This window comes from Biomphalaria glabrata, chromosome 1 (genome assembly GCF_947242115.1).
Source record: "Biomphalaria glabrata chromosome 1, xgBioGlab47.1, whole genome shotgun sequence".
NCBI classification, from domain to species: Eukaryota; Metazoa; Mollusca; class Gastropoda; family Planorbidae; genus Biomphalaria; species Biomphalaria glabrata.
This window is the reverse complement of record NC_074711.1, coordinates 16,766,269-16,793,629: the sequence shown is the minus strand read 5'-3', so window position 1 is coordinate 16,793,629 and position 27,361 is coordinate 16,766,269. Positions and strand designations below refer to the sequence as shown.

General features: G+C 37.3%; 1 protein-coding gene across 3 annotated transcripts in view; it reads right to left on the bottom strand.

The window, feature by feature from the left end:
* Positions 1 to 25,839, bottom strand: part of LOC106077504 (uncharacterized) — a 29,150-nt gene extending 3,311 nt beyond the window's left edge. Inside the window, exons 1-10 of one of the 3 annotated variants that reach the window (XM_056025190.1) lie at positions 25,027 to 25,839; positions 23,441 to 23,700; positions 21,872 to 22,047; positions 19,242 to 21,001; positions 17,165 to 17,264; positions 15,093 to 15,256; positions 12,308 to 12,364; positions 11,079 to 11,216; positions 9,261 to 9,417; positions 5,755 to 5,994 (exon numbers count right to left, since the gene is read on the bottom strand). In XM_056025190.1, coding sequence (XP_055881165.1) covers positions 5,965 to 5,994; positions 9,261 to 9,417; positions 11,079 to 11,216; positions 12,308 to 12,364; positions 15,093 to 15,256; positions 17,165 to 17,264; positions 19,242 to 21,001; positions 21,872 to 22,047; positions 23,441 to 23,700; positions 25,027 to 25,091 — 2,907 coding nt within the window. In that variant the 5' untranslated portion in view covers positions 25,092 to 25,839 and the 3' untranslated portion in view covers positions 5,755 to 5,964. Of the gene's footprint in view, positions 1 to 5,754; positions 5,995 to 9,260; positions 9,418 to 11,078; positions 11,217 to 12,307; positions 12,365 to 15,092; positions 15,257 to 17,164; positions 17,265 to 19,241; positions 21,002 to 21,871; positions 22,048 to 23,440; positions 23,701 to 25,026 lie in introns of those variants that run through there. The other 2 variants (XM_056025192.1, XM_056025189.1) reach the window with 2 other exon arrangements.
* Between the last annotated feature and the right edge of the window lie 1,522 nt (positions 25,840 to 27,361).

Genomic DNA, 27,361 nt, shown 5'->3' with positions numbered 1-27,361 from the left:
AAATCAAAGAAATCATATGCCGAACTGGGAGTCGAATCCTTAGTAAGGTTGTGACAGAGCGTCGCATGAGGTTTTGCGGGACATGTTTTCCGACAAAATGAATTACGCAAAATAAGAGTTGCGGAAACAGCTTGCCGGAAAATGCACCGAACGGCGCTAGAGGGTCTAAGTCGGTAAGAATAGCACATTAGGTTTTTGAAATAAGACTTTTTAATAGCAAGATAATGCACTGTAGATACCTCAGAATATGCATTTTGTTGGCTTTCAATACCAGAAATAGTGCTCGGCGGCGGGGCTTCGCCCCGCGCTGGGGGAGCGCTGCGAACTCCCCCAGACCTCCTTGCTAGCAATGGCGGGGAGTCTACAATAAACAATAAACGTCAGAATGTAATAAAGATTAATTATGTACACACACACACACATATATATATATATAATTTTTTTCCGCGGGGGTGGGGGGGTGGAGGTCGGGGGGGGGAATCTCCCCCCCCCTCCCCAAAACCCTCCCCGAAAAAAAATCCTGGCTACGCCCATGATATATATATATATACACTTTTCAATCTCAGAATAGATCTAGACACATTCGGATTAATCTAAAGTCAAGATTTATTTCTTAGAAAGCTGATACTCACAAGTCACTTTGTCTGTCTGTAACAAATACTGAATGAGTTATTTCTCATGCTTCCCATTCTCGGATCAAGTTGAAACTACACATAATTATTCATGGTTCCAAACAAAACATGAATCAATAAAAGAAATTAACCAATTAGTTAATCAATAGTGGTAACTAATTAATTTTGTTTGATAATGAGAAAGGGAAATAAATCGTATAGTAATGAAATAGGAAAAACCTGCCCCTTTTTTTAAAGTATGATTTATATTTTGTTTGATATAAACTCACTTCAACTGGAAAATCAGGAGGCCGCGGAAATCCTGTTATAAGTTTTTAAAATGGTTTAATTTAATAGTTTACAACTAGAGTTAGCGCGGGACCAATGAAAGACCGGCCCTGCTTGTTGAGATAGACATATTGATAACTGTTCACAGCTGCGTAAGTTACTCTCTTGGTCTTGAGACTTTTATCGTCTGCTGATCTTGCATGTTGAGAAGAGTTCCTTTCGCGCTTCAGAGAGGGGAGAGAGCACCATTGCGACCATATCATTATTGTAAGGCTTATCTCCCGTTAGCATAGTGTGTTTTCTAAATAAAACGAAATTAATTAATTACGACTAACTAATTAAAGAACTGGTTAATTTGTTTTATTGATTCGGATGTTGTAATTGACAATGAATGATTGTGCAAAGTTTCAACTTGATCAAAGAAATGGGAAGTGGAAAAGAATTTGTCCAGACAGAGAGACGGAATCAGGTATCAGCGTTATAAAACGTTGGGTCAAATCATGATGAAAGATAATGTGTCCATCACGCGTTCGTCTCCGTCTCTTTGAGTTCTTTGATGACAATGTGACTATCATATAGAGCTGTATTTGCGCACTACAAAATCTAAGGGCCAATGCAGTGGCGTAGCTATGGTGGGTGGAGGAGGAGGAGAATTTGAAAATCCCCCCGGGCCCCACTTGAGGGGGCCCCCAAATGAGTGTTTTTTTTACATTAAAAATTAATATTACGCAAAATGCAGGGGCCCCAAAGAAGTTGCGCTCTCCTTTCCGTTCGTAGCTATGCCCCTGGGCCAATGTAATTATCAGGAAGATTGAAATCGAAACATATTTGGTTCATCCTTACATGCATATATTTGGGTGGAACGGAGATTGGCTGGAATTGAACAACCGTCATTTATGCGCGGTGGCTGAGTGGTTAAGCGCTTGGCTACCGAACCTGAGGTCCTGGCTTCAAATCTCGGTGACGACTTGGATTCTGAATTTCAGTATTTTTATGACGCCCTTGAGTCCACCCAACTCTAATGGGCACCTGACTTAAGTAAAGACGGTTGGTCGTTGTCCTGGCCACCTGACACCTTGCTCTTAACTGTCGGCCAAAGAAACAGATGGCCTTAACATCATCTGCCCTATAGGCTTCATGGTCTCAAAGGGGGAGCTTAACAATTATATGTATTATCAAAATATTTGCTAGAGGATTGCTAATAGAGTGGTAATAAGGTTGTAACTTCATTTTGACTGTAAAAGAGTGTCCAAGATTTGAAACAAAGAATACTTTATTGCAAAGTCTGATGGGAAAAAAATAACATAAAATACAAAAATACATAAATATATACATTATATAAATATATCTTCCTAGTTGACTGTAAAATAATTGGTGTTGAGTAGATTTCATTTGAAGAAAGCCCTTTTATGTATATCCTACTTTTCTGCATTTATCAAGGAACCATTTCTTAACAACAAAGAAGCTTCCATCCTCTGAGACAATTTAGTGAGATACAAGTGCTAAGTAATGTGGTTCACTTCCATCCTCTGAGACAAGTTAGTGAGATACAAGTAATGTGATTCACTTTCATCCTCTGAGACAAGTTAGTAAGATACAAGTGCTACGTAATGTGGTTCACTTTCATCCTCTGAGACAAGTTAGTGAGATACAAGTGCTACGTAATGTGGTTCACTTCCATCCTCTGAGACAAGTTAGTGAGATACAAGTGCTAAGTAATGTGGTTCACTTCCAGCCTCTGAGACAAGTTAGTGAGATACAAGTGCTAAGTAATGTGGTTCACTTCCATCCTCTGAAACAAGTTAGTGAGATACAAGTGCTAAATAATGTGGTTCACTTCCAGCCAAATAGACAAGTTAGTGAGATACAAGTGCTACGTAATGTGGTTCACTTCCATCCTCTGAGACAAGTTAGTGAGATACAAGTGCTAAGTAATGTGGTTCACTTCCAGCCTCTGAGACAAGTTAGTGAGATACAAGTGCTAAGTAATGTGGTTCACTTCCATCCTCTGAAACAAGTTAGTGAGATACAAGTGCTAAATAATGTGGTTCACTTCCAGCCAAATAGACAAGTTAGTGAGATACAAGTGCTAAGTAATGTGGTTCACTTCCAGCCTCTGAGACAAGTTAGTGAGATACAAGTGCTAAGTAATGTGGTTTACTTCCATCCTCTGAGACAAGTTAGTGAGATACAAGTGCTAAGTAATGTGGTTCACTTCCAGCCAAATAGACAAGTTAGTGAGATACAAGTGCTAAGTAATGTGGTTCACTTCCATCCTCTGAGACAAGTTAGTGAGATACAAGTAATGTGGTTCACTTCCAGCCTCTGAGACAAGTTAGTGAGATACAAGTAATGTGGTTCACTTCCAGCCTCTGAGACAAGTTAGTGAGATACAAGTAATGTGGTTCACTTCCAGCCTCTGAGACAAGTTAGTGAGATACAAGTAATGTGGTTCACTTCCAGCCTCTGAGACAAGTTAGTGAGATACAAGTAATGTGGTTCACTTCCAGCCTCTGAGACAAGTTAGTGAGATACAAGTAATGTGGTTCACTTCCAGCCTCTGAGACAAGTTAGTGAGATACAAGTAATGTGGTTCACTTCCAGCCTCTGAGACAAGTTAGTGAGATACAAGTGCTAAGTAGTGTGGTTCACTTCCAGCCTCTGAGACAAGTTAGTGAGATACAAGTAATGTGGTTCACTTCCATCCTCTGAGACAAGTTAGTGAGATACAAGTAATGTGGTTCACTTCCAGCCTCTGAGACAAGTTAGTGAGATACAAGTAATGTGGTTCACTTCCAGCCTCTGAGACAAGTTAGTGAGATACAAGTGCTAAGTAGTGTGGTTCACTTCCAGCCTCTGAGACAAGTTAGTGAGATACAAGTAATGTGGTTCACTTCCATCCTCTGAGACAAGTTAGTGAGATACAAGTAATGTGGTTCACTTCCAGCCTCTGAGACAAGTTAGTGAGATACAAGTAATGTGGTTCACTTCCAGCCTCTGAGACAAGTTAGTGAGATACAAGTAATGTGGTTCACTTCCAGCCTCTGAGACAAGTTAGTGAGATACAAGTAATGTGGTTCACTTCCAGCCTCTGAGACAAGTTAGTGAGATACAAGTGCTAAGTAGTGTGGTTCACTTCCAGCCTCTGAGACAAGTTAGTGAGATACAAGTAATGTGGTTCACTTCCATCCTCTGAGACAAGTTAGTGAGATACAAGTAATGTGGTTCACTTCCAGCCTCTGAGACAAGTTAGTGAGATACAAGTAATGTGGTTCACTTCCATCCTCTGAGACAAGTTAGTGAGATACAAGTAATGTGATTCACTTTCATCCTCTGAGACAAGTTAGTAAGATACAAGTGCTACGTAATGTGGTTCACTTTCATCCTCTGAGACAAGTTAGTGAGATACAAGTGCTACGTAATGTGGTTCACTTCCATCCTCTGAGACAAGTTAGTGAGATACAAGTGCTAAGTAATGTGGTTCACTTCCAGCCTCTGAGACAAGTTAGTGAGATACAAGTGCTAAGTAATGTGGTTCACTTCCATCCTCTGAAACAAGTTAGTGAGATACAAGTGCTAAATAATGTGGTTCACTTCCAGCCAAATAGACAAGTTAGTGAGATACAAGTGCTAAGTAATGTGGTTCACTTCCAGCCTCTGAGACAAGTTAGTGAGATACAAGTGCTAAGTAATGTGGTTTACTTCCATCCTCTGAGACAAGTTAGTGAGATACAAGTGCTAAGTAATGTGGTTCACTTCCAGCCAAATAGACAAGTTAGTGAGATACAAGTGCTAAGTAATGTGGTTCACTTCCATCCTCTGAGACAAGTTAGTGAGATACAAGTAATGTGGTTCACTTCCAGCCTCTGAGACAAGTTAGTGAGATACAAGTAATGTGGTTCACTTCCAGCCTCTGAGACAAGTTAGTGAGATACAAGTAATGTGGTTCACTTCCAGCCTCTGAGACAAGTTAGTGAGATACAAGTAATGTGGTTCACTTCCAGCCTCTGAGACAAGTTAGTGAGATACAAGTAATGTGGTTCACTTCCAGCCTCTGAGACAAGTTAGTGAGATACAAGTGCTATGTAGTGTGGTTCACTTCCAGCCTCTGAGACAAGTTAGTGAGATACAAGTAATGTGGTTCACTTCCATCCTCTGAGACAAGTTAGTGAGATACAAGTAATGTGGTTCACTTCCAGCCTCTGAGACAAGTTAGTGAGATACAAGTAATGTGGTTCACTTCCATCCTCTGAGACAAGTTAGTGAGATACAAGTAATGTGGTTCACTTCCAGCCTCTGAGACAAGTTAGTGAGATACAAGTGCTAAGTAGTGTGGTTCACTTCCAGCCTCTGAGACAAGTTAGTGAGATACAAGTAATGTGGTTCACTTCCATCCTCTGAGACAAGTTAGTGAGATACAAGTAATGTGGTTCACTTCCAGCCTCTGAGACAAGTTAGTGAGATACAAGTAATGTGGTTCACTTCCATCCTCTGAGACAAGTTAGTGAGATACAAGTAATGTGGTTCACTTCCAGCCTCTGAGACAAGTTAGTGAGATACAAGTGCTAAGTAGTGTGGTTCACTTCCAGCCTCTGAGACAAGTTAGTGAGATACAAGTAATGTGGTTCACTTCCATCCTCTGAGACAAGTTAGTGAGATACAAGTAATGTGGTTCACTTCCAGCCTCTGAGACAAGTTAGTGAGATACAAGTAATGTGGTTCACTTCCATCCTCTGAGACAAGTTAGTGAGATACAAGTAATGTGGTTCACTTCCAGCCTCTGAGACAAGTTAGTGAGATACAAGTAATGTGGTTCACTTCCAGCCTCTGAGACAAGTTAGTGAGATACAAGTAATGTGGTTCACTTCCAGCCTCGGAGACAAGTTAGTGAGATACAAGTAATGTGGTTCACTTTCAGCCAAATGAAGACCGACATGACTAAGAAATCATCACTTCCTGTCTCTTAGTTCACCAGCAATAGATTGCCTCTCTGGACTGCTGTCTCATTAAACTGAGTCTCATTTTCTCGTCTCGTGTGTCAAGTCAAATTAAGTCTGGAAGCTCCTCAAGTTGTGCGCACTTCTCCGTCTGGCTCCTGTACAAAACAGACAATAACAAATTGATTATTTCAACTCGCTTGTCGAAACAATAAAAAAAAAAGTTGAACTATTATGTAACACAGTTCTGTTTTTCTAACACAGATCTAATTGTCTCACACAGTTCTGTTAATCCGACACAATTCTGTTTGTTTAACACAATTCCAATCTTCCTGTTTGTCTCACACAGTTCTGTTCGTCCCTTTCTAGTTCACCGCAACCCCGAAAACTTCTTATTGCTAAAATCGCTTACAACAAGAAAAAAAAATCTTATCAAACTTAGGAAAGCCCTTAGGATATATTTATTGTAATCCACGTTGCCAGTTATGTACTGGCATACCTTTTACTGAGTTTCTACATTAGAAGTTTACAATCAGATAGATAGATAGATAGATAGATAGATAGATAGATAGATAGATAGATAGATAGATAGATAGATAGATAGATAGATAGATAGATAGATAGATAGACAGATAGATCTTAACATATTTTCTATATTGCACCAAAATATCGTTAGTTATTGCAACATATGGAAAATAAATTGTTTGTGCCCTCTGTACGTGACAAGAATTTGTAGGTATACATTCTGACCTTTATCTTACTTTTGCTTTTATTCTTTGCTTTAATTTCAATTATTTTAAATAATTAGTCTCTATGGTGAGATTTAGAGGGGAAACCTACTAACCTCATGGAGATAGGACCAGCTGATATCAACTGTAGTTTATCCACATCTAAAAGCTCGTTTTAATTTATTCCCAAGGGCGCGTCTCACATACCGGTTTAACCTGAATTTAAAGCTCATTGATGGTCTTTAGCGGATATCGTTTGGAAAATCTGAGCCTCAGTTCGTCTGTCACGTGTTGATAAAAAAACAACTAACGATAATGTAGAAAATACGATTTTGACAGCGACTTTCTATATCTGACAACGAACCCTTTTGTTTTACAAGAGAAGTGCAGTGGGCAATGGTCAACTAGTTTCTAACGAGCATATTGTATAACTTTCCCCCACCCCCAACCCACCCCATTTCACTACCACCACCCTGATTCACCTTTAAAAAAAAATATAATAATAATAATTTTAAAAAAATAATAATTTAAAAAAAAAAGCTAATAGGCTACAAAGTGTAGTTGTATCAATTAGAGAACAAAACAATGAATAGAAACAATAGAAACTATAAGATTGTCCATGTTTCCTATTTCTGAACTTGCTCCAATGCAGTGGTTTTCAAGCTATGGTACGCAGACCCCCAGTAGTTCGCGAGACTACGGTGTAGGGTCCGCAGAAAGATGAAAATTGTATACAGTTTATATTTCGGATAATTATAATAATAATCAACTCACCCCTCACTCCTGTTTCTATTGTCTATTGTGTACTATTCTATGACATACAAACTAAACCAAAGATTTAAAGACACCCTTCCCTTGGATATTACATTTTGCGCATGGACAAACTCAGTTCTTCATGAATCCATAGTAAAGAAGCAGCCTATTGAAATAGCCACCAACGAGAAACTTCAAACCACGAAGTTCTCGTTACAAAAACAGATTCGAAGTTTATATCCTGCAATATGGGTCACTGTACACAAGTTGTTGATTGCTTCCCAGTCTTTTTATCTGGTACAACGTGGATTCAGTGTCGTCATGAACCTCATCTCAAAGTTTAAAAACAAAAGACTAGAAATGTGTGCTAGTTGAGACTTGCGGTTGCTTCTTATAAACATTTAACCGGACATAATTACACTCATAAAATCTTATTAACCTTATCCAAGTCATTTTTTTAAAATTATATTTTAAACAAATCTTATATTCTCAACAAAAAGTTTTGACTATATAAAGAGGTTCCGGGTTAAAAAAGTGTATCTCTGCTCTAATGGGTACCTGACATTTAGTTTGGGAAAAGTAAATGCGGTTGGTTGATATGCATGAGACATGAGACCCTCGTGGGCCACATAAACAGAAGACATGTACATCTGCCCCATAGATCTCAAGGTCTGAAAGGTGCTTTAATTTTATATTTTGTAAACATTTGAGAATATAAGTGCTTATTGTCATTCATTCAATTCTCAATGAACAAATGTCTAAATGCCAAATGTAATTGTTAGAATTATTTCCCTTTATTCAACATTTTATTTCTAAAGCAAAAAGACTTTTAGCTAGATTCAGCATCTGAAAAGCGTCATCCTCCAGATTTTTAAACCACACAATTAAATGCCAATTCTTGAGTTATGTCCAATACTGGGGGCGTTGTATTCTAAACCATAAGACAAAGACAGACCTTCGACAGACTTAGACTTACTTAGACTTAGGTCTACCCGTGCCGTTCGGCGCATTGGGCGGCAAGCTGTCTCCATAAAGATCTGTCACTGGCAATGTCTGAAGCCTCATCCCACCTTGTGTCCACTGTTCTGAGGTCCTCCATGAAGGTGTGTCGCCAAGTAATACGAGGACGTCCCTGTTTGCGCTTTCCTCGTTTTGGCTTCCATGTTAACGCAACTCTTGGTGTGCGTAATTCATTTTGACGTAGAGCATGTCCCGCAAACCTCATGAGACACTCAGTCACAACCTCACTAAGTGTTCGACTCCCAGTTCGGCATAGGATTTCCTTGTTTGAGACCCGATCTGTGTAATTGACTCCCAAAATCCGTCTCAGCCATCTCTGTTGAGCCACATTTAGTCTTTTCTCAATTTTGACAGATGACTTCCATGTCTCACATGCATATGTAGCAGTTGGAATGACGATTGTGTTGAGAAGGTGTATTTTTGTCTCGAGTCCAATGGCTTGGCTAGTCCAAATAGGCTGCAGCCTTTGGAAAATGCTCCCTGCCTTTCCTATTAGGCACGCTACATCATTTGTTATGATGCTGCCAAGGTACGTGAACTTGTCCAGCTCTTCAAGCTTTGACTCGCCAAGTCTGACGGGGATACCCTTTGTCTTATATCCCACTCGCATAATTTTAGTCTTATCCAAGTTTATGCGGAGGCTCTCCGTCATTTCTTGAATGCATTTATTTGTAGCCCCGAGTAGTGCAACTTCATCAGCAAAGTCCAAGTCCGTCAATCGGAGTTGTTCATGCCATGGAATACCAAAGGCAGTCTGGTTCTTTGCTCTCCTCATTATGTAGTCGATGGCTAGGAGGAAAAGGAAGGGAGATAAGATGCACCCCTGTCTCACACATGTCTCGATTGTAAAAATCTCTGTTGTTCCCTCTTCGACAGATATAGATATAACTCAAAATCTCCAGACATGATCTAACAAATCTAACCTGTAAGAATACCTCACGTGACCAGTTGACACTCTTATTACGTTTGATCTTGTTGGCTATTTCCGCCATTTGTTCGGTCAGCTGAATCCAAGCTTTTCTCTCTCTGGGACCGTACACAATGTCCTTTGACGTGGCCGGCATTGAGATCCTTGTTACTCTAGAGGACAAGAAGAGAAATAGTTGACTCTGGGTAGGAGAAACACTTGACAATGGTGTTAGGTGGGGGGGGGGGAGGGGAATTGATTTATATCTTATACACGTTTCAGATTGTCCAACTTGACCTAGACACATTTTACTAAATGATAATATTGAAAGAAAAAAGTTAAGTAGGTAAAAAAATATATTTAATAATGATCATTTTGTTACTAAAAGAGCTCTGAAATCGACAAAAAAAATGTCCATTTTATAATTTCATTATTATAGGCAATGATTAAAGAAAGCCCGCCAGATTAGACCTCGTTGAAAGATCGTCCTTTTTAAAAAATTAAATATTGAATCGGATTCCGGTTAATCGGACCAGCCGCTATTTCGTACCGAATTCTAAAGTGCGGAAACAAATTCCACTTTTTTTGTGATGGTACGCACCGGTGCGGCGTACCGGCACTTTTTTCAATGTTGAGAAAAATTATTTCTTTTCTTGTATTTTAACGTTTATTAGTTGTTAAAAGTTAGGCAATCCGTCAATGAGTACCGGCACCTATTTTTTTTTTTACAAAAAAAGCACTGACCAATTCTATTACATTCGTGTAATGTTATCTGCTTATTTGGAAGAAAATGTCATGTAATCGGGCCAAAGAACTTGACAGCAAATTAGAAATAAGCTACAATTTAAAAAGTTAGCTAAATTTATCTCTATTAAAGGACGAAACTTTTTAACAACTCGGGTAAACCCGTTCTCAAAGAATTTTATTTTTGCTATGAAAGTATCGGCTTAACGGGTAAACTCATTTTCACAATCTACTTTTATTTTCGTGGCGAAAGAAAAAAAAATTGAAAGGAACATTAGCCAGGTTTGACATAGATCTAATCCACTTGATCAGTAATACCTAAACTAAGATCCGCAGACCGCACGTCATATCCGGCTAGTACTATTTAAAACACTGAACCATAACTTACCATAACATAATAAAATACTTAGACACAAAGATAAAAAAAAAAATAATTCTTGTTCCATATGCTAGGACAAAGTCATATAAGTGCTCCTTCTTTCTTAGTGCCATTAGAGCATGAAATGAGTTTTTTTAAGAAAACCAACGACTTAGCAGAGTTTGGGTCTCTGGATTCTATGCATGACTAGATTAACAAGGGTACGATTTGGACGTAATTATCTTCTAATTTGAAGTAGCGTCTGTAATGTATAAGATGAGAAGATAAGTTAGTCCTGACAGTTAGTCTTGGCTTTTACATTTAGTCTTTGGCTTTGAGTCTTGAGTTTTATAGTTAATCTTAACTTTTCCCAAGATACTTATCATCTCATCTTATCTCATCATCTTAGATGAGATGATAAAATAATTGAAGATACTTGTAAGATACTAGACATTTTAAATTATGGATGTCTAAAGAGCAATTATTTAGCTGTACATTTCTGCATTATTGGGATAGGTCACAATAAACTTTACAATGTCAAGTACGCTAAATTGAGCTTCAGTGTTGCCAACTAAGTCAATAATATTTAGGTATGTAACTAAATAGCTTCATAAGCTTGTCAGCACATACCTTTTTTTTTTTTTGTAAACCGGATACGCCAAAATGCTTACTATTTATAGCTTTTTCCGCCATGATGAAAATTTTTAATAGATATTTTTGTACAAATCTTACTTGATGAATGTGTCCGGCCTCGTTGGTTTGTCTTGGTCATCAGTAAGTGTATTGAAGAGCTCATCAAGCTGGTCAAAGTAGTCCGACAAGAGCTGATACATGGTAGCATATAGTGAAGGCATGTAACAGCATTGATATCTAGAAAATAATTGACTGGCATTCGTAGAGGAGACATTTTTTATGGTCAATATTACATAGTAAAGTTCAAGGTCAGACGGTCTAGGGCGATGACATTTAGTCCAAAAGGGTTTCACTTATACTTAGGTAATGCTGTTTAGCCTTGGGCGCGGTCATCTTGTCTAGGGTGGTGTTATTTAGTCTAGGGTTTCATTTAGTCTTGGACTGTCTCATTAATGCTTAGGAGATGTTATTTAGTCTAGGGCACTCTAGGGTGATTTCATTTACTATAGGGCTCGAGGGCGATGTCATTTAGTTTAGTGTTAGTGTGACGTTATTTGGTCTTCAATGATTTTATTTAGTCTAGGACTCTAGGAGAATGCTAGAGGTGAGTTGATTTATTCTCTGGGGATGTTATCTAGTCTAGGACGATGTCATTTAGCCTTGGGTGCTGTCATTTAGTCTAGCTGAGAGATATTTAGTCTAGGTCATATATTTAGTCTAGTTTATTAGGTTTTTCTTTCTGTAATATTATCTACTAATGCTTGGATTTTAGATTAGGAGAAGGAGGGTGACATATGTTCTATACCAGTTTAATAGCATATGCAAATTAGATAATAAGGAGCGGTGGCTGAGCGTTAAAGCGCTTGGCTTCCGAACCGGGGTCCCGGGTTCGAATCCTGGTGAAGACTAGAAGACTAGGATTTTTTATTTCGGGATCTTTAGGGCGCCTCTGAGTCCACGCAGCTCTAATGGTTAGCTGACTTTTGTTGGGGGAAAAAGTAAAGGCGGTTGGTCGTTGTGCTGGCCACATGAGACCTTCGTTAACCTTGGGCCAAAGAAACAGATGACCTTTACATCATCTGCCCTATAGATCGCATGATCTGAAAAGGGAAACTTTTTTTTAATTAGATCATTAAAGTTGTTAGCACAAAACAGTACCGTACAAGTAGCACCAATGTTCAAGAACTCAGCAGAAAAAGAAGATGACTGGATGAAGAAGACAAAACTTTGTTTTATTTGATTTCTAACTGATCGAAGTAATACAAGCACCTACTTTCTTTTTCGTCTCTCGTCAAACTAATCAACTTAAATGTTTCGTAATTATTTACCTGTTTTCCAAAGCCGATGTAGTTCTTGTTTCCTTAGGGCTCTGTGGACCTCTAGCGCTGAAGAAAAAAAAAGATCCCTGTTAGTCAAATTGGTATATCATCTGCTATTTTTCTGTAAAGTACTCTATGCGTAAATATTTTGGCCTATACATGCATATATATATAAAGAAAATCTGCTGCCGAGAACAAACGCAGACGGTGAATAGAAAATCTAAATCGACCACCTGCGGACAATGGTTATGCTTGCCCTGGATGTGATAAAATATGTAGGTCTCAGCTGGGACTGCGCAGCCACTGGAAATACTGCATTCCTCACTAATCTTCGGACTCGAAGATTAGCCTTATCTATCTATCTATCTATTTATCTATCTATCTATATATATATATATATATATATATATATATATATATATATATATATATATATATATATATTATAAAGTTCGACTTATTCTTACTCTGACGCTTATTAGAATATTAAAATGGTAACATTATTTTTTAAACTTCAGTTTTAAATACATTTTTTATTTGATTTTCACAGTAACTAATTTTCAGTACTTACCTTCACATAGATATAATAGCGTAGCAAGGTACTGATGGCCCCGGGCTCAAGAATATGGCGGAGGATAGGCCAGTCACCAGAAATATTTGGGCCACAGACAACTTGGTACGTGGGAGCCCCATTGCCTTCCCCCACTTGCCAAAAAGTTTCCGATACATATACAAGAAACATTTTAAAAGCGCGAAAAGGCCGCCTCCTCTGTTGGTGCCCGGACTATAGTCTTGTTTGTCTTTTTCCTTCCGCCGGTTATGGCCAAAAATTATGAATCCGAGATGGTAATATTCAAAGCTCATTTGTTACAAAATTAATTGAAGGCTAAATGAATGACCTTAAAAAATTTTTATTCTCATTTATAAGTAGAATCTCGAATGGATGTCTGGCAGAAAAGATGAATCTACTACCTATCAAGGGGGCTTGAGATCGAATGCAGATTCCAGATAAATAGTGTTTTCTGAACTACAAGGAAACATGCATCTTACATGTACATAACCAAGAACTTTACATCCGAAGATATTTACCCTTGAACTTTACATCTTAAGATACTTACTCTTGAACTTTGCATTCGAATAAATTTACCCTTGAACTTTACATCCCTTGAACTTTACATCCGAAGATATTTACCCTTGAACTTTACATCCCTTGAACTTTACATCCGAAGATATTTACCCTTGAACTTTACATCCGAAGATATTTACCCTTGAACTTTACATCCCTTGAACTTTACATCCGAAGATATTTACCCTTGAACTTTACATCCGAAGAAATTTACCCTTGAACTTTACATTTTAAGATATTTACCCCAGAACTTTACATCTCAAGATATTTACCCCAGAACTTTACATCTTAAGACATTTACCCCAGAGAACTTTACATCTTAAGACATTTACCCCAGAACTTTACATCTTAAGACATTTACCCCAGAACTTTACATCTTAAGACATTTACCCCAGAGAACTTTACATCTTAAGACATTTACCCTAGAGAACTTTACATCTTAAGACATTTACCCCAGAGAACTTTACATCTTAAGACATTTACCTCAGAAAACTTTACATCTTAAGACATTTACCCCAGAACTTTACATCTTAAGACATTTACTCTAGAGAACTTTACATCTAAGACATTTACCCCAGAGAACTTTACATCTTAAGACATTTACCCCAGAGAACTTTACATCTTAAGAAATTTACCCTAGAGAACTTTACATCTTAAGATTTTACCCCTGAGAACTTTACATCTTAAGACATTCACCCCAGAGAACTTTACATCTTAAGACATTTACCCCAGAACCTTACATCTTAAGACATTTAACCAAGAGAACTTTACATCTTAAGACATTTACCCAAGAGAACTTTACATTTTAAGACATTTACCCTATCATGCGCATTTTCTTTTTGTGTATTCCTTGGTGTACCATATTGTGAGTTTTAGTTTCTAGGAACGCTCTTTTGTTGATGTTATTTTGCTTCCTTGCTTTGCTTCTGTTGTGTGATGAGGCTGGATCTCTTGTAAGAGTTTCTCATATGGGTTTTTTCCCCCAGTATTGGGTAAGTCAGTTACTGTATTAGTCTTTGTGGTGTAGCTCGAAATTCGTTGTTCCTATGATCGTGTGGACGGCGATCTCAAGGAATGTGTATTTTCTTAATAGGGACGCAGGCTCTGTTGGAGTCAAGCTTGATTCACAGTGTGGTTTGATATGGCCCGTGCATCTAAGGCATTGAGTGTAGGCTGTGTCGTGATTGAATTATGGCACCGAGTTTAAGGTGTGATATATTTCGTTGCATAATATGTATACCTTGTGTTTCCTTTGTAAATACTAATGACCTTTATTCCTCACTCATGTCATCCTATTTCATACATTCATAAAATTGTTAAAAGTACAATATTGTTGTTAACTAATGTACATAAACTTACGTTGCCATTAATAGTGTTCACGTTGAACAACTGTTGGTATTCGCTACATGTTACATTGAAAAACCCTGTATTCAGTGTTGGCCAGTCACGGCTTCGATGCCGATATTATTGGCTTGGGTTTAAACTGTCGAGGTGGGGAACCTGGGAGCTCGAGGAACTTATGTCTACCCCGGAGTCAACGAGCTGAAATCCCACCCTGACATACCCCAGAACTTTACATCTAAAGATATTTACCCTAGAACTTTACATCTTAAGACATTCACCCTAGAACTTAACATGTAACTACCAATGCTATTTACATGTTCCTACCCCGGGGAAGAGATAGAACGTAACAAGTTGTTGCTTCTCTTCATCCAGGATTCGACTTTGTTCAAATATTTAGAGACTAACATATCTCCATCCGACTTCACTTTCCTATGTGACCAATCAGCGTTAGGAAGTAGCATATAACTTTCTTCCAGGTTGCAGCTGAGCTACAAGGAAAAACAAGGAAATGTTTTTAAAAATATTTTTTTTAAATAATCGCTTTTATTGAATAAAATTGCATCAATAGCACTCTACCGATGAAAATAAAGTCTGCTCGAGTCGGAATTCAAACTACTGTTTCCAAGATGGGATGCTAACTTATTTTGCCACTGAGCTATTCAAGTACTATTAAAAATTGAAGGTTTATTAGCCCATTGATAGTATGAGCTTCTTATGGAACGACCTAATTTTCTAAATTAGCCAAGTGGTTTGTTTTTAATTAATTACGACTAATTGATTATCTAATTGGTTAATTTTTAATTGATTCCTGTGTTATCATCGACAATGAATGATCAACATGATCCGAGAATTGGAAGTGGGAGAAATTGCGGTAAAGATTTGACCTTGTTAAAAAGATAGGTCACTAGTAATGTCATCTGACACAGAAGATTTGACCTTGTTAAAAAGATAGGTCACTAGTAATGTCATCTGGCTCAGAAGAGTTGACCTTATAAAAAGATACGTCACTAGTAATGTCAACTGACACAGAAGAGTTGACCTAGTTAAAAAGATACGTCACTAGTAATGTCAACTGACACAGAAGAGTTGACCTTGTTAAAAAGATACGTCACTAGTAATGTCAACTGACACAGAAGAGTTGACCTTGTTAAAAAGATACGTCACTAGTAATGTCAACTGACACAGAAGAGTTGACCTAGTTAAAAAGATACGTCACTAGTAATGTCAACTGACACAGAAGAGTTGACCTAGTTAAAAAGATACGTCACTAGTAATGTCAACTGACACAGAAGAGTTGACCTAGTTAAAAAGATACGTCACTAGTAATGTCAACTGACACAGAAGAGTTGATAACCATAATTAACCACTCAAGATCTTCATAGAGTCTACTTAGATTTACATATAGAGCAGACTACGATAGGGTGTGATATTGTGAGCTTCGATATGGAATGATAACTTTTACACTTTCATATGGTGTGATATGAGACGTAGGATCAAGGCAGTCGAGGCTACTGACCCGGGTATTCCACAAGAAAGGGCCCTTACAATTGTTTTTAACTAATAACTAAATTCTTTGTTGAAATAATTGAATTGGTTTGCAATAAAGTTTTGAAACACTTGACCGGGGAAAAAATCCGGCCCTGTGATATGTTTAGATCGATATTGATTGAATATTTCGGTGCTCGGTTACAACTGTAAATGCATTTCTAGTTGTTCTTTTTAATTCTTTCAAACAGTTTAGAGTATAGATCTACAGTTCTAATCGTTTGTAGAACTCTACTGAATAGATGAAGTCATGCTGTGAGCCTACTATACCCTCCTTTTACTGTCTGTCTGTCTGTTTGGTAAAAAGTGTGTACACATTGTTTCTCCCACACCTATTCTCGAATCAAGTAAAAGCTTCGCACAATTATTCATTGGCATAGACATGACATGAATCAATACAACAGTAACCTATTAGTCAATTATTACTGATAATTAATTTTTTTTTTTGATACGAACAAGGGAAACTAATTTTTCAGTATTCACAGATATGGCTAAATTTGTTGGGCTAAGTACCTTTAAATAATTGTTAGCTCTATTTCTCCCTCAAGCGTTCTCCAATCAACTTGATACTTTAAACAACTATTTATTTTACCTAACAAAACGGGAATTAATATTTTAAAAAATACCCAAATAGTCAGTTAATTATTGGTAATTTATTATTTTGATTTCGAATAAGGGAAATAACTTGTACATTATTGATAGTTTCCAGGGCGGAGTTTTTTCCCCTTGTTTTTTTTTTTTTTTTTTTTAAATAATTTTTATTTTTATTTTGCTTGTTTGGAATTACCTCTTCCTCTCTAGAGCCAGACACACTAAAGGGAGAATATCAATTTGAGATGAATCACGCTTACCTTCAATTTGTGTACACTGTCACAAAATGTATCCAAAAAATGACATAAAAGGGTTTTCGCTATCAACAATTTTAGGTTGATGGCCAATGGCTCGAATTGTCTGAAGTATGGAATGGAACATGAAATAAATTAAAACAGGAAAAACGTTTTAAAAAATAGTTACAAAAAACAAAGCTTATATTAATAGTAGCGGTATCAATTAGTTTTGATCAGTCATGTAAATAAATGTTTAATAGATCTAGACTAATAATAATAAATCTTTGCGATTACAAATATTTATATTAACTGTTTTTGTTTAGTTCAACTGCATGCTTTTAGCTTTCTCAATGCGCTATGATGCTATCAATTGTCTCAATGTGCTATGATACTATCACTTGTCTAAATGTGCTATGATGCTATCAATTGTCTCAATGTGCTATGATGCTATCACTTGTCTCAATACGCTATGATGCTATCAATTGTCTAAATGTGCTATGATACTATCACTTGTCTCAATGTGCTATGATGCTATCAATTGTCTCAATGTGCTATGATGCTATCACTTGTCTCAATACGCTATGATGCTATCACTTGTCTCAATGTGCTATGATGCTATCAATTGTCTCAATGTGCTATGATGCTGTCAATTGTCTCAATGTGCTATGATGCTATCAATTGTCTCAATGTGCTATGATGCTATCACTTGTCTCAATACGCTATGATGCTATCACTTGTCTCAATGCGCTATGATGCTATCAATTGTCTCAAGACGCTATAATGTTATCAATTGTCTCAATGTGCTATGATGCTATCACTTGTCTCAATGTGCTATGATGCTATCACTTGTCTCAATGTGCTGTGATGCTATCAATTGTCTCAATGTGCTATGATGCTATCACTTGTCTCAATACGCTATGATGCTATCACTTGTCTCAATGTGCTATGATCCTATCACTTGTCTGGACCAGTTGGGAATGGGGCGGGGTAAAGAAGAGAGTATCGGCATTAATGTTACCGTGATCGCCTTTCAAATGCGTATTTAAAAAGTTTACATTTGGACTCGGGCCTCCTCAAGGCAACTGATTCAATTTATACCACCGCATTAAATAGTTAATTAACTAGTTGTTTTGTTTTGTTTTTTTGTCAGGTACAAGAAATAATTGTGAAAACGTTTAACTTAATCCGAAATAGGGTGTGGAAGAAATAAAAGCAAACCAAATGACGATTGCACTCTACTACTTCTAGATCTATAATCTTACATTTTTAAATATCACTACTTCTAGATCTATAATCTTACATTTTTAAATATCACTACTTCTAGATCTGTAATCTTACATTTTTAAATATCACTAATTCTAGATCTATAATCTTACATTTTTAAATATCACTACTTCTAGATCTGTAATCTTACATTTTTAAATATCACTACTTCTAGATCTATAATCTTACATTTTTAAATATCACTACTTCTAGATCTGTAATCTTACATTTTTAAATATCACTACTTCTATATCTATAATCTTACATTTTTAAATATCACTACTTCTAGATCTATAATCTTACATTTTTAAATATCACTACTTCTAGATCTATAATCTTACATTTTTAAATATCACTACTTCTAGATCTATAATCTTACATTTTTAAATATCACTACTTCTTCATTTTCCGCAGCGCTGAACAGCAAACGTATCTATTATATATTTTTATAAAAAAAAGTTCTCCTTTCAGATCTTGCGAACTTATACGGCAGATGATGTTTAGGTTTCTTTGGCCAGCGCAACGACCAACCGCCTTTACTTTCCCCAACTAAAATTAGGTACCTATTAGAATTAAGTGAACTCAGAGGTGCCCTAAAAATCCCGATATTCAAAATCCCAGTCAACACCGAGATTCGAACCTAGGATTTCAGGTTCGGAAGCCACCAGTTAACCACTCAGCCACCGCGCCCCCATTATCTAAATGATTTTAATTTATTGCGAAAAAAAAGAAGGTATTCTTGTTCTATAAACCATTCAAGTATTCCAATAGTTCTGTTGAATAATAAATAACAAGCCATGTCTGAGAAAATTGCAACTTATTAAAACGATTAGCATACCTGAAAGATAATTTATCCACTTCATTGGAAAGTACTGCGAAATGTGTATTCTGAATATTAACACTTGAGGAATCTTCTAAAATCAAATCTCTAATTTTATCGATTTTAAAATCGGTGAAAGTCAGGTTGACAGGAGCTCTTGGGTAAATTCGTCTCTTGAAGGTACGAACGTTTGAGTCCGTAGCAGCTACCATTAAGTCGCTAGCCTGTAGAGCCTCTGGAGACAAGGACTCATCAATGTCATTGGAAAACACTTTCAGCCTTGGGCTATCTGGGTCTAACAGAAAATAAAGCGTCCTGACAGGGTCTATCTCTGACTGATACCTTGTCTTGCGTTTCAGGGACATGTACAATGACTTCTTGTTAAACTTTGGAGGGCTAGAAACATAGACATCGTGATCGCTCTCTTCCTCGCCGTAGTCCTCAAACTCGTTCTCCTCGTCTTCCAGTTCCGGGTATTCGAAACTTGATGAACGGCGCGGTCCAGCGAAGCTTTCGCTGTAGCCTATGTCTTCTCCGTAGCCTTCCTCCTTGATCAACTTCCTGTGCTCCAAGACATGCAACAGTTTCCCGAGTCTGTATACGGATGCAGTTTTGTAGTAGAAGCCTTGATTTAATGCAAGGAAAACATCAGGGCCTGAACACACATTCGGGAACACTGTATTCTTTAGCATGAAATCAGAAAGTGGTAGGTGGCGAATGAGGTCATCAACTATTTGTTTAGCAATCATTGTAGCTTGAAATTCCTGGACCCTTTTCTCGATCGCACAGGGGTCTCCTATGCGCATGTCTTGGTACATTGTTGTCCCAGATATCCGCATTAAAATCTTGGCGCCATTCTCCAGAACCGGCTTGGTAATGAGCCTCCAATTCTCTGAATAGATACCCAACGAGTACGCGTGGTATAAAAAGGGTACTCTAAAGACTTCGTTAGGCAATATGACTCCTCCCCATGAGTCAAACACAAACTTGTTAGGTAAACTTAGCGACGTCTTCAGCGCATTGACTGTGTCTTCTTTTTCAAAATGAAAATAAATTGCGCATGTGCCTGTGTTCTTCAAGGTGACTGATCCGAAGCCTCTCTGGCCATGCTCAGCAGAACATCCGACAGAGACTATCCATGTCTTCGACCCCCGTTCTTGGTTCGTCGTCCACTCCAAATGATGGTTACCAAAGGTTAGCGCGACCCTGGTACACAGATCGTTGGGCAGCAGATTATCATAAAAGAGTTTCTCTCGATAGACGCTCTCGCTGGCTCGGGAGAACGCTTCCCGGTTTTTCTCAAAACTAGTGTTGACGGACTCAGTCTCAATTCTCAAGCCGCTTTTCTGACGATTTGACTTTGACCCTAAAACACCCAACAGAGGAATGAACGGAGCCGAGCTGTAGCTATCATTCAAATGCATTGGACTGCCGCCAAAGGTTTTATGTCTGGATGACATTCCCAACTCTCCCAGAATGTAATCTGTAACGTCAGGGCAACCAACATACTCTTGCACTAGTGGAAAACCCATGTCCTTTTTACTGATGGCAGGCAGGAGGTCGCGTTTCAAAAAAGTGTTGTATTTATCGTAAACAAAAATGTTTCTCTGTGGTACTTCCTTGGGCTTCTCAACTATATTTAGTTCTAATAGATCCCTCTCATCGCTGTGCGAGTGAAGCTTCGGTAATAGCTGTTTTCTCCGGAGTAATAACCCACTTCGTTTTTTCCCAGTTTTTTCCATTAAGAAATTTTCAGTTTTAAGTTGATGTCTTTTCATCTGAAAAAATAAAATTAAAAAAATTTTACACTTGTCAAGTTGTCAGAAATTATTATTTATTTTTGTGTGTCTATGGTTTAAAAAAAAAGGCCAAATATTCTTGAGCTGTTAACTCTAAAATTAATATATTTAAGTGCATTTTTACTTGTTACCAACCTTGTTCAGCTGACATACAGACCGTTTTATTTACTAACAACCTTATAATCTGACCTACTTAACATTTTACTTTCTAACAAACTTATACATCTGACCTACATAACTTTTTACTTTCTAACAACCTTATAAATCTGACCTACATAACTTTTTACTTTCTGACAAATTTATACATCTGACCTACATAACTTTTTACTTTCTAACAAACTTATAGATTTAACTACATAACTTTTTACTTTCTAACAAACTTATACATCTGACATAAAAAAAAACGTCGACCTATAAAGAGGACTAATTCATCTTATACCACCACTCCAGTCAAGTAAAATTTCTTTACCGTGTTGAAGATACCAAACAAGATAGTTAATTACCAATAGTTAACTAAGTGGTTATTTTCTTTATTTGTTCTTGTGTTGTCAAATAAAAGAAATAACTGTGCAAATTTTCACCTTGATCCGAGATTGGGTGTGGGAGAAATAACGTGTACAAACTTTTTTTTACCAGACAAACAGAGTGAGTTGATATTAGTTTGTAAAAAAAATTAATCTCATAACCCACTGACTAAGCACACAAACTGAGTTTGAGTCTTGATTATTTAGAGTCACTTATTTTGCGAACTAATTAAAACTCTGTGCTATGTTTCACTTTATCTTTGTGGAAAACAGAAAAAAAATAATAATGGTTAAATTCTTACAAACCAATACATAGGCTAAGGACCTTTTCAAATAGTTGTAGGCTACTTTTCTCCAGATTAAGACTCTTCTCCAAGTTGACATGGTAAAGTCGGTCATATGGGGGCTGCCTGTGAAGGATATGCCACGGCTCTGGTGTACTGGGGTCCGGTTCTCGAACTGACATCTTCTTGGGGAAGATAATGTCGTCCGCTAAAGTGTCTGAATAAAGAGATGCAAATTAGGTGTGACTAAATTATAAACCTTATATTTTGGAGCTAAGAATTGCGTGAATGTTTTTAAACATTTGTATTTAGCATAAACTAAATTTGTATCAAGAAAATTCTCAGAGCTTTAGGTCTTAAAGTAAATACAGTACTGTGCCTCAGCAAAGTATAAAGACAGTACTGTGCCTCAGCAGAGTATAAAGATAGTAATGTACTTCAGCACAGTATAAAGACAGTACTGTGCCTCAGCACAGTATAAAGATAGTAATGTACTTCAGCACAGTATAAAGACAGTACTGTGGTTCAGCAGAGTATAAAGACAGTACTGTGCCTCAGCAGAGTAGAAAGACAGTACTGTGCCTCAGCAGAGTATAAAGACAGTGCTGTGCCTCAGCAGATTATAAAGACAGTACTGTGCCTCAGCAGAGTATAAAGACAGTACCGTGCTTCAGCAGAGTATAAAGACAGTACTGTGCCTCAGCAGAGTATAAAGACAGTACCGTGCTTCAGCAGAGTATAAAGACAGTACTGTGCCTCAGCAGACTATAAAGACAGCACTGTGTCTCAGCAGAGTATAAAGACAGTATCGTGCTTCAGCAGAGTATAAAGACAGTACTGTGCCTCAGCAGAGTATAAAGACAGTACCGTGCTTCAGCAGAGTATAAAGACAGTACTGTGCCTAAGCAGAGTATAAAGACAGTACCGTGCTTCAGCAGAGTATAAAGACAGTACCGTGCTTCAGCAGAGTATAAAGACAGTACTGTGCCTCAGCAGAGTATAAAGACAGTACCGTGCTTCAGCAGAGTATAAAGACAGTACTGTGCCTCAGCAGAGTATAAAGACAGTACCGTGCTTCAGCAGAGTATAAAGACAGTACTGTGCCTCAGCAGAGTATAAAGACAGTACCGTGCTTCAGCAGAGTATAAAGACAGTGCTGTGCCTCAGCAGAGTATAAAGACAGTACCGTGCTTCAGCAGAGTATAAAGACAGTACTGTGCCTCAGCAGACTATAAAGACAGCACTGTGTCTCAGCAGATTATAAAGACAGTGCTGTGCCTCAGCAGAGTATAAAGACAGTACCGTGCTTCAGCAGAGTATAAAGACAGTGCTGTGCCTCAGCAGATTATAAAGACAGTGCTGTGCCTCAGCAGATTATAAAGACAGTGCTGTGCCTCAGCAGAGTATAAAGACAGTGCTGTGCCTCAGCAGATTATAAAGACAGTGCTGTGCCTCAGCAGATTATAAAGACAGTGCTGTGCCTCAGCAGAGTATAAAGACAGTGCTGTGCCTCAGCAGATTATAAAGACAGTACTGTGCCTCAGCAGAGTATAAAGACGGTACCGTGCTTCATCAGAGTATAAAGACAGTACTGTGCCTCAGTATACTACCTGTAATCAGGTTCAGGAATGCCTTGCTGCCTGTAGGTCTAAGTTTTTCCTTAGGCGAAGTCCAACCACTCATGCTGAACTCATCCAAAGAGGATTTCTTGAGTTTCCTTCTCCTTAAGACGTACAGCGTCTTCATGGTTTGCACATCTGGTGGTCCGTTAGCTAGAAAGTTTGAATTCTCTGCTTCGTTAGCTCCAGGTTCTTCCATCAAAACAGATGATGGCGTCCTTGATATGTCTGTTACATTGTGTACTTTGTTCCTGAAGAAAAGAAACATGTTTGAAAATTGATTCAAATGACATCGTGCAAACTTGAGACATTTTTTTGTTTGTTTCGGTATTCTACTCTACATACGATCCGAATTCTAGAGACCCTGAATTCTAGAGACCCTGAGTCCTAGACCTTGAGTGATAGAGACCCTGAATCCTAGAGACCCTGAATCCTAGAGACCTTGAGTCCTAGAGACCTTGAGAGAGACCTTGAGTCCCAGAGACCCTGAATCCTAGAGACCCTGAATCCTAGAGACCCTGAGTCCTAGAGACCCTGAATCCTAGAGACCTTGAGTCCTAGAGACCCTGAATCCTAGAGACCCTGAGTCCTAGAGACCTTGAGTCCTAGAGACCCTGAATCCTAGAGACCCTGAATCCTAGAGACCTTGAGTCCTAGAGACCCTGAATCCTAGAGACCCTGAGTCCTAGAGACCCTGAATCCTAGAGACCCTGAATCCTAGAGACCCTGAATCCTAGAGACCCTGAGTCCTAGAGACCTTGAGTCCTAGAGACCCTGAGTCCTAGAGACCTTGAGTCCTAGAGACCCTAAATCCTAGAGACCCTGAATCCTAGAGACCCTGAATCCTAGAATTGAATGTTAACTCTTAATCCGCCTAACTCTATGAGTTGCCTGAAAGGAAAAATATAATTTTCATTGTGATGACAACATTGCATCATAGTTTACTGTTGGCCACAAAGACAATTGGGCTCTACCATATCTACTGTTTGGTATAAAAAAAAGTTTGGCTTTAGAATATAGATTTTAAACAGTTTGGTCTCTAATAATACTAAAATAAGATTTTTTAAAAATATAAGATGTAATTAAACAATGGACCTCATTCACCAATCGTAAATAAACACATTTAGCCACGTCATAATATTGATTTTAAAAAAATGAAAAATACATATCATGGATTACATAATTTGTATAGAAGATATAGAGAATCACGTGGCTAAATGTTGTTTGTTTACGATTGGTGAATGAGGTCCATTAGTCAATTAATTTTTTTAAAAATAATATTGCCCTTATAGATTGCTGTAAAGCGTCTGGTAACCCTAATTCATTGGTTTCTTCACATTCTGCAGCAATTATTCTAAATCCAGTCTTGAAAGACTGGATTCTACCAAATATCTAAGTGTAGGGGAGGGGTAATGGATATTTATGCTACATCTAAAACCAAATCTTTAATCTAAGATACAACCAAATCTAGATCTAGATCTTATAAAGAACACTTTGTTCTAGATTTAGAATCCAAAATTTGAGAAAAAAATATAAATAATTACTTCTATACAATGTGAATTAGCTGATGGGCCTACCATTTTGAAGAGTTACCCTTTTTTATTGTTTTTTTAATCACCTTGTCACCCTTGTGCAAAGACATCTTTGTCGTCTGCAATGATGAAATCACTTCCGTTTAGGAGATAAGGTCATTGGAGATTTTCCAAAAATGTGTTGAACTCAGAGATTGTATGTAGGACTATTTTCTAAAGAGTATTGCTGGAGGAAATAAGTATACCTGTTATCGATGGCCATTTCAACGTAACATATACTCGAATTCAAGGACCAAAAGGGGGATTGACGAAATGCGAGAGTGGAAAAATATATAGCAAAATATGCGAGCGTTGCAGGATGTAATAAGAAACAAGCAAAGTATAAAAATACTTTTTAAAATAGCTTATCTAAAGGGAAGAACTCTACAATTACAACTACATATCTCAATAATGTAGAATTTATTTTCTTTTTTATCTAAAAAAATAATTACCAGAACTTTATTGACTAATTGGTTAATTTTTAATTGATAATCTTTTCTTAGGTACAAATGATAATTGTGTAAAGTTTCAGCTTGATCCGAGAATGGGTGTTGAAGAATTAACGTTTACAATTATCTAGCAGGACAAAACATCACATATTTAGCCATATATCTTAATACTGAAGGATTAATTTCCATTTTTGGAATAAAACAAAATTTTATTGATTCGTGTTCTGTTAGATGCAATAAAACATTGTGTAAAGTTTACACTTGAATCGAGAATAGGTCTGTGAGAAATAACATATTCAAAATTTGTACCAGACAGAGTGAATTGATATAAGCTTTATAAAAAGGTCTCAGGTCAAAAAAAAATATCGTAGAGCCTACCCAATATATCAATTAAGAAGTGAATATCAGTAGATTAGTTAGAGAGTGTCAATAAGACTATTGGTTAAGACAGAGACTTGGGGGAAAAGAGAGAAGTCAAACTCGGAATTACGGGCCAGTTCAATACAACATCAAATACTTAGCAGGACTCACGAGCCAAAAGAATATATGGAGGAGCGTTTACTGGTTTGATTTTCTATTATTGTTACTATAAGTAGGAAAAAAGGGAAGGTCCCTGACAACATAAACAACATATTGCCTGGAAACAAATCAACGAGCGTAGCCGGTGGGTAATACTAGCGATCACTACTGTAAAAGTTAACAAAGAATTACTTAAAACGTTTTTTGTTCAAACAAAGGGGGGGGGGATATACTACATACACAATTTAAAAAACATTGTTTAACTGGCAGTGTCCCATGTTATTTATTACAGGTGTATTAACACAATCCCAACCAAAGGCCCTTTAAACTTTTAACCAAAGAAAAGAGAATATTCCAGAGACGAAGAATGATTTTTACTAATTTTTTTTTATTTAGCGCAATTTCATGCTTTAAGCTTTCTCACTACGCTATGATCCTATCACTTGTCTGGACCAGTTGGAAAGGGGTGGGGGAGGAAGAATGGGGTATTTGGGTGATCGTTTTTTAAATATAAACTCAAACACAAACTCAAAATCGGCCCCCGAAGTGGGCCACCCAGGCAGGTAAAAAGGCAAGTTTCAATATTTTCTGAAAGAATATCATAATGAAATTGTATCAAAGGCAAATGACAGAGCAGAATGGAGAAAGTAGGTTGATAGATCTTGTGTGGAGCCCCAATGGATGCTGCTGTTCACATGATAATATGAAAAACAAAAAATCTAAAACCGTTTGCATAAATCCGTTAAAAATATGGTTAAAGTCATCTCCCTTACTAAATAGCCTCCCGTGTTTGTTACTATTTATAGTGAATTATTGTAAAAATGATGTATTTTTATAAAAAAAAAAACCTGCTTGCATTGTTGATTTTAAAAATTAAATTTTAGCGTTTATTTGTCAGGTACAAGAAATAATTATGCAAAATTTCAACTTGATCTAAGATTGAGCGTGGGAGAAATAACGTGTTCAAAAATTGTACCAGACAGACAGAGGGAGTGAGTTGATATAAGCTTTGTAACAATGTAAAAATACTCTCCTAGATAAAATTGTTTTCTTTTTATTTAACTGATCTTGTTTTAATAATACGGTAACATATTTACCACTTAAGATACAGGAATTAATTGTATGAGTCGACAATTCAATGAAAAATGTAATTGGTGCGGAAGTGTAATTCTATCGTCAAATACCATCGTCAGTAACAAAAATGGTGCTGACTGCGCATCGCTTTTAATTAAATATCACGAGTATGTGTCGTTCACATTTAAGAAACGCTGGTCTATAGATATATACACAGCTTGAATAAGATAGATCATTAGGTAAGAGCAGGTCGTTTTTAGTTTCTGATCTATTAGCCTATATGCAAACTAAATAGATTT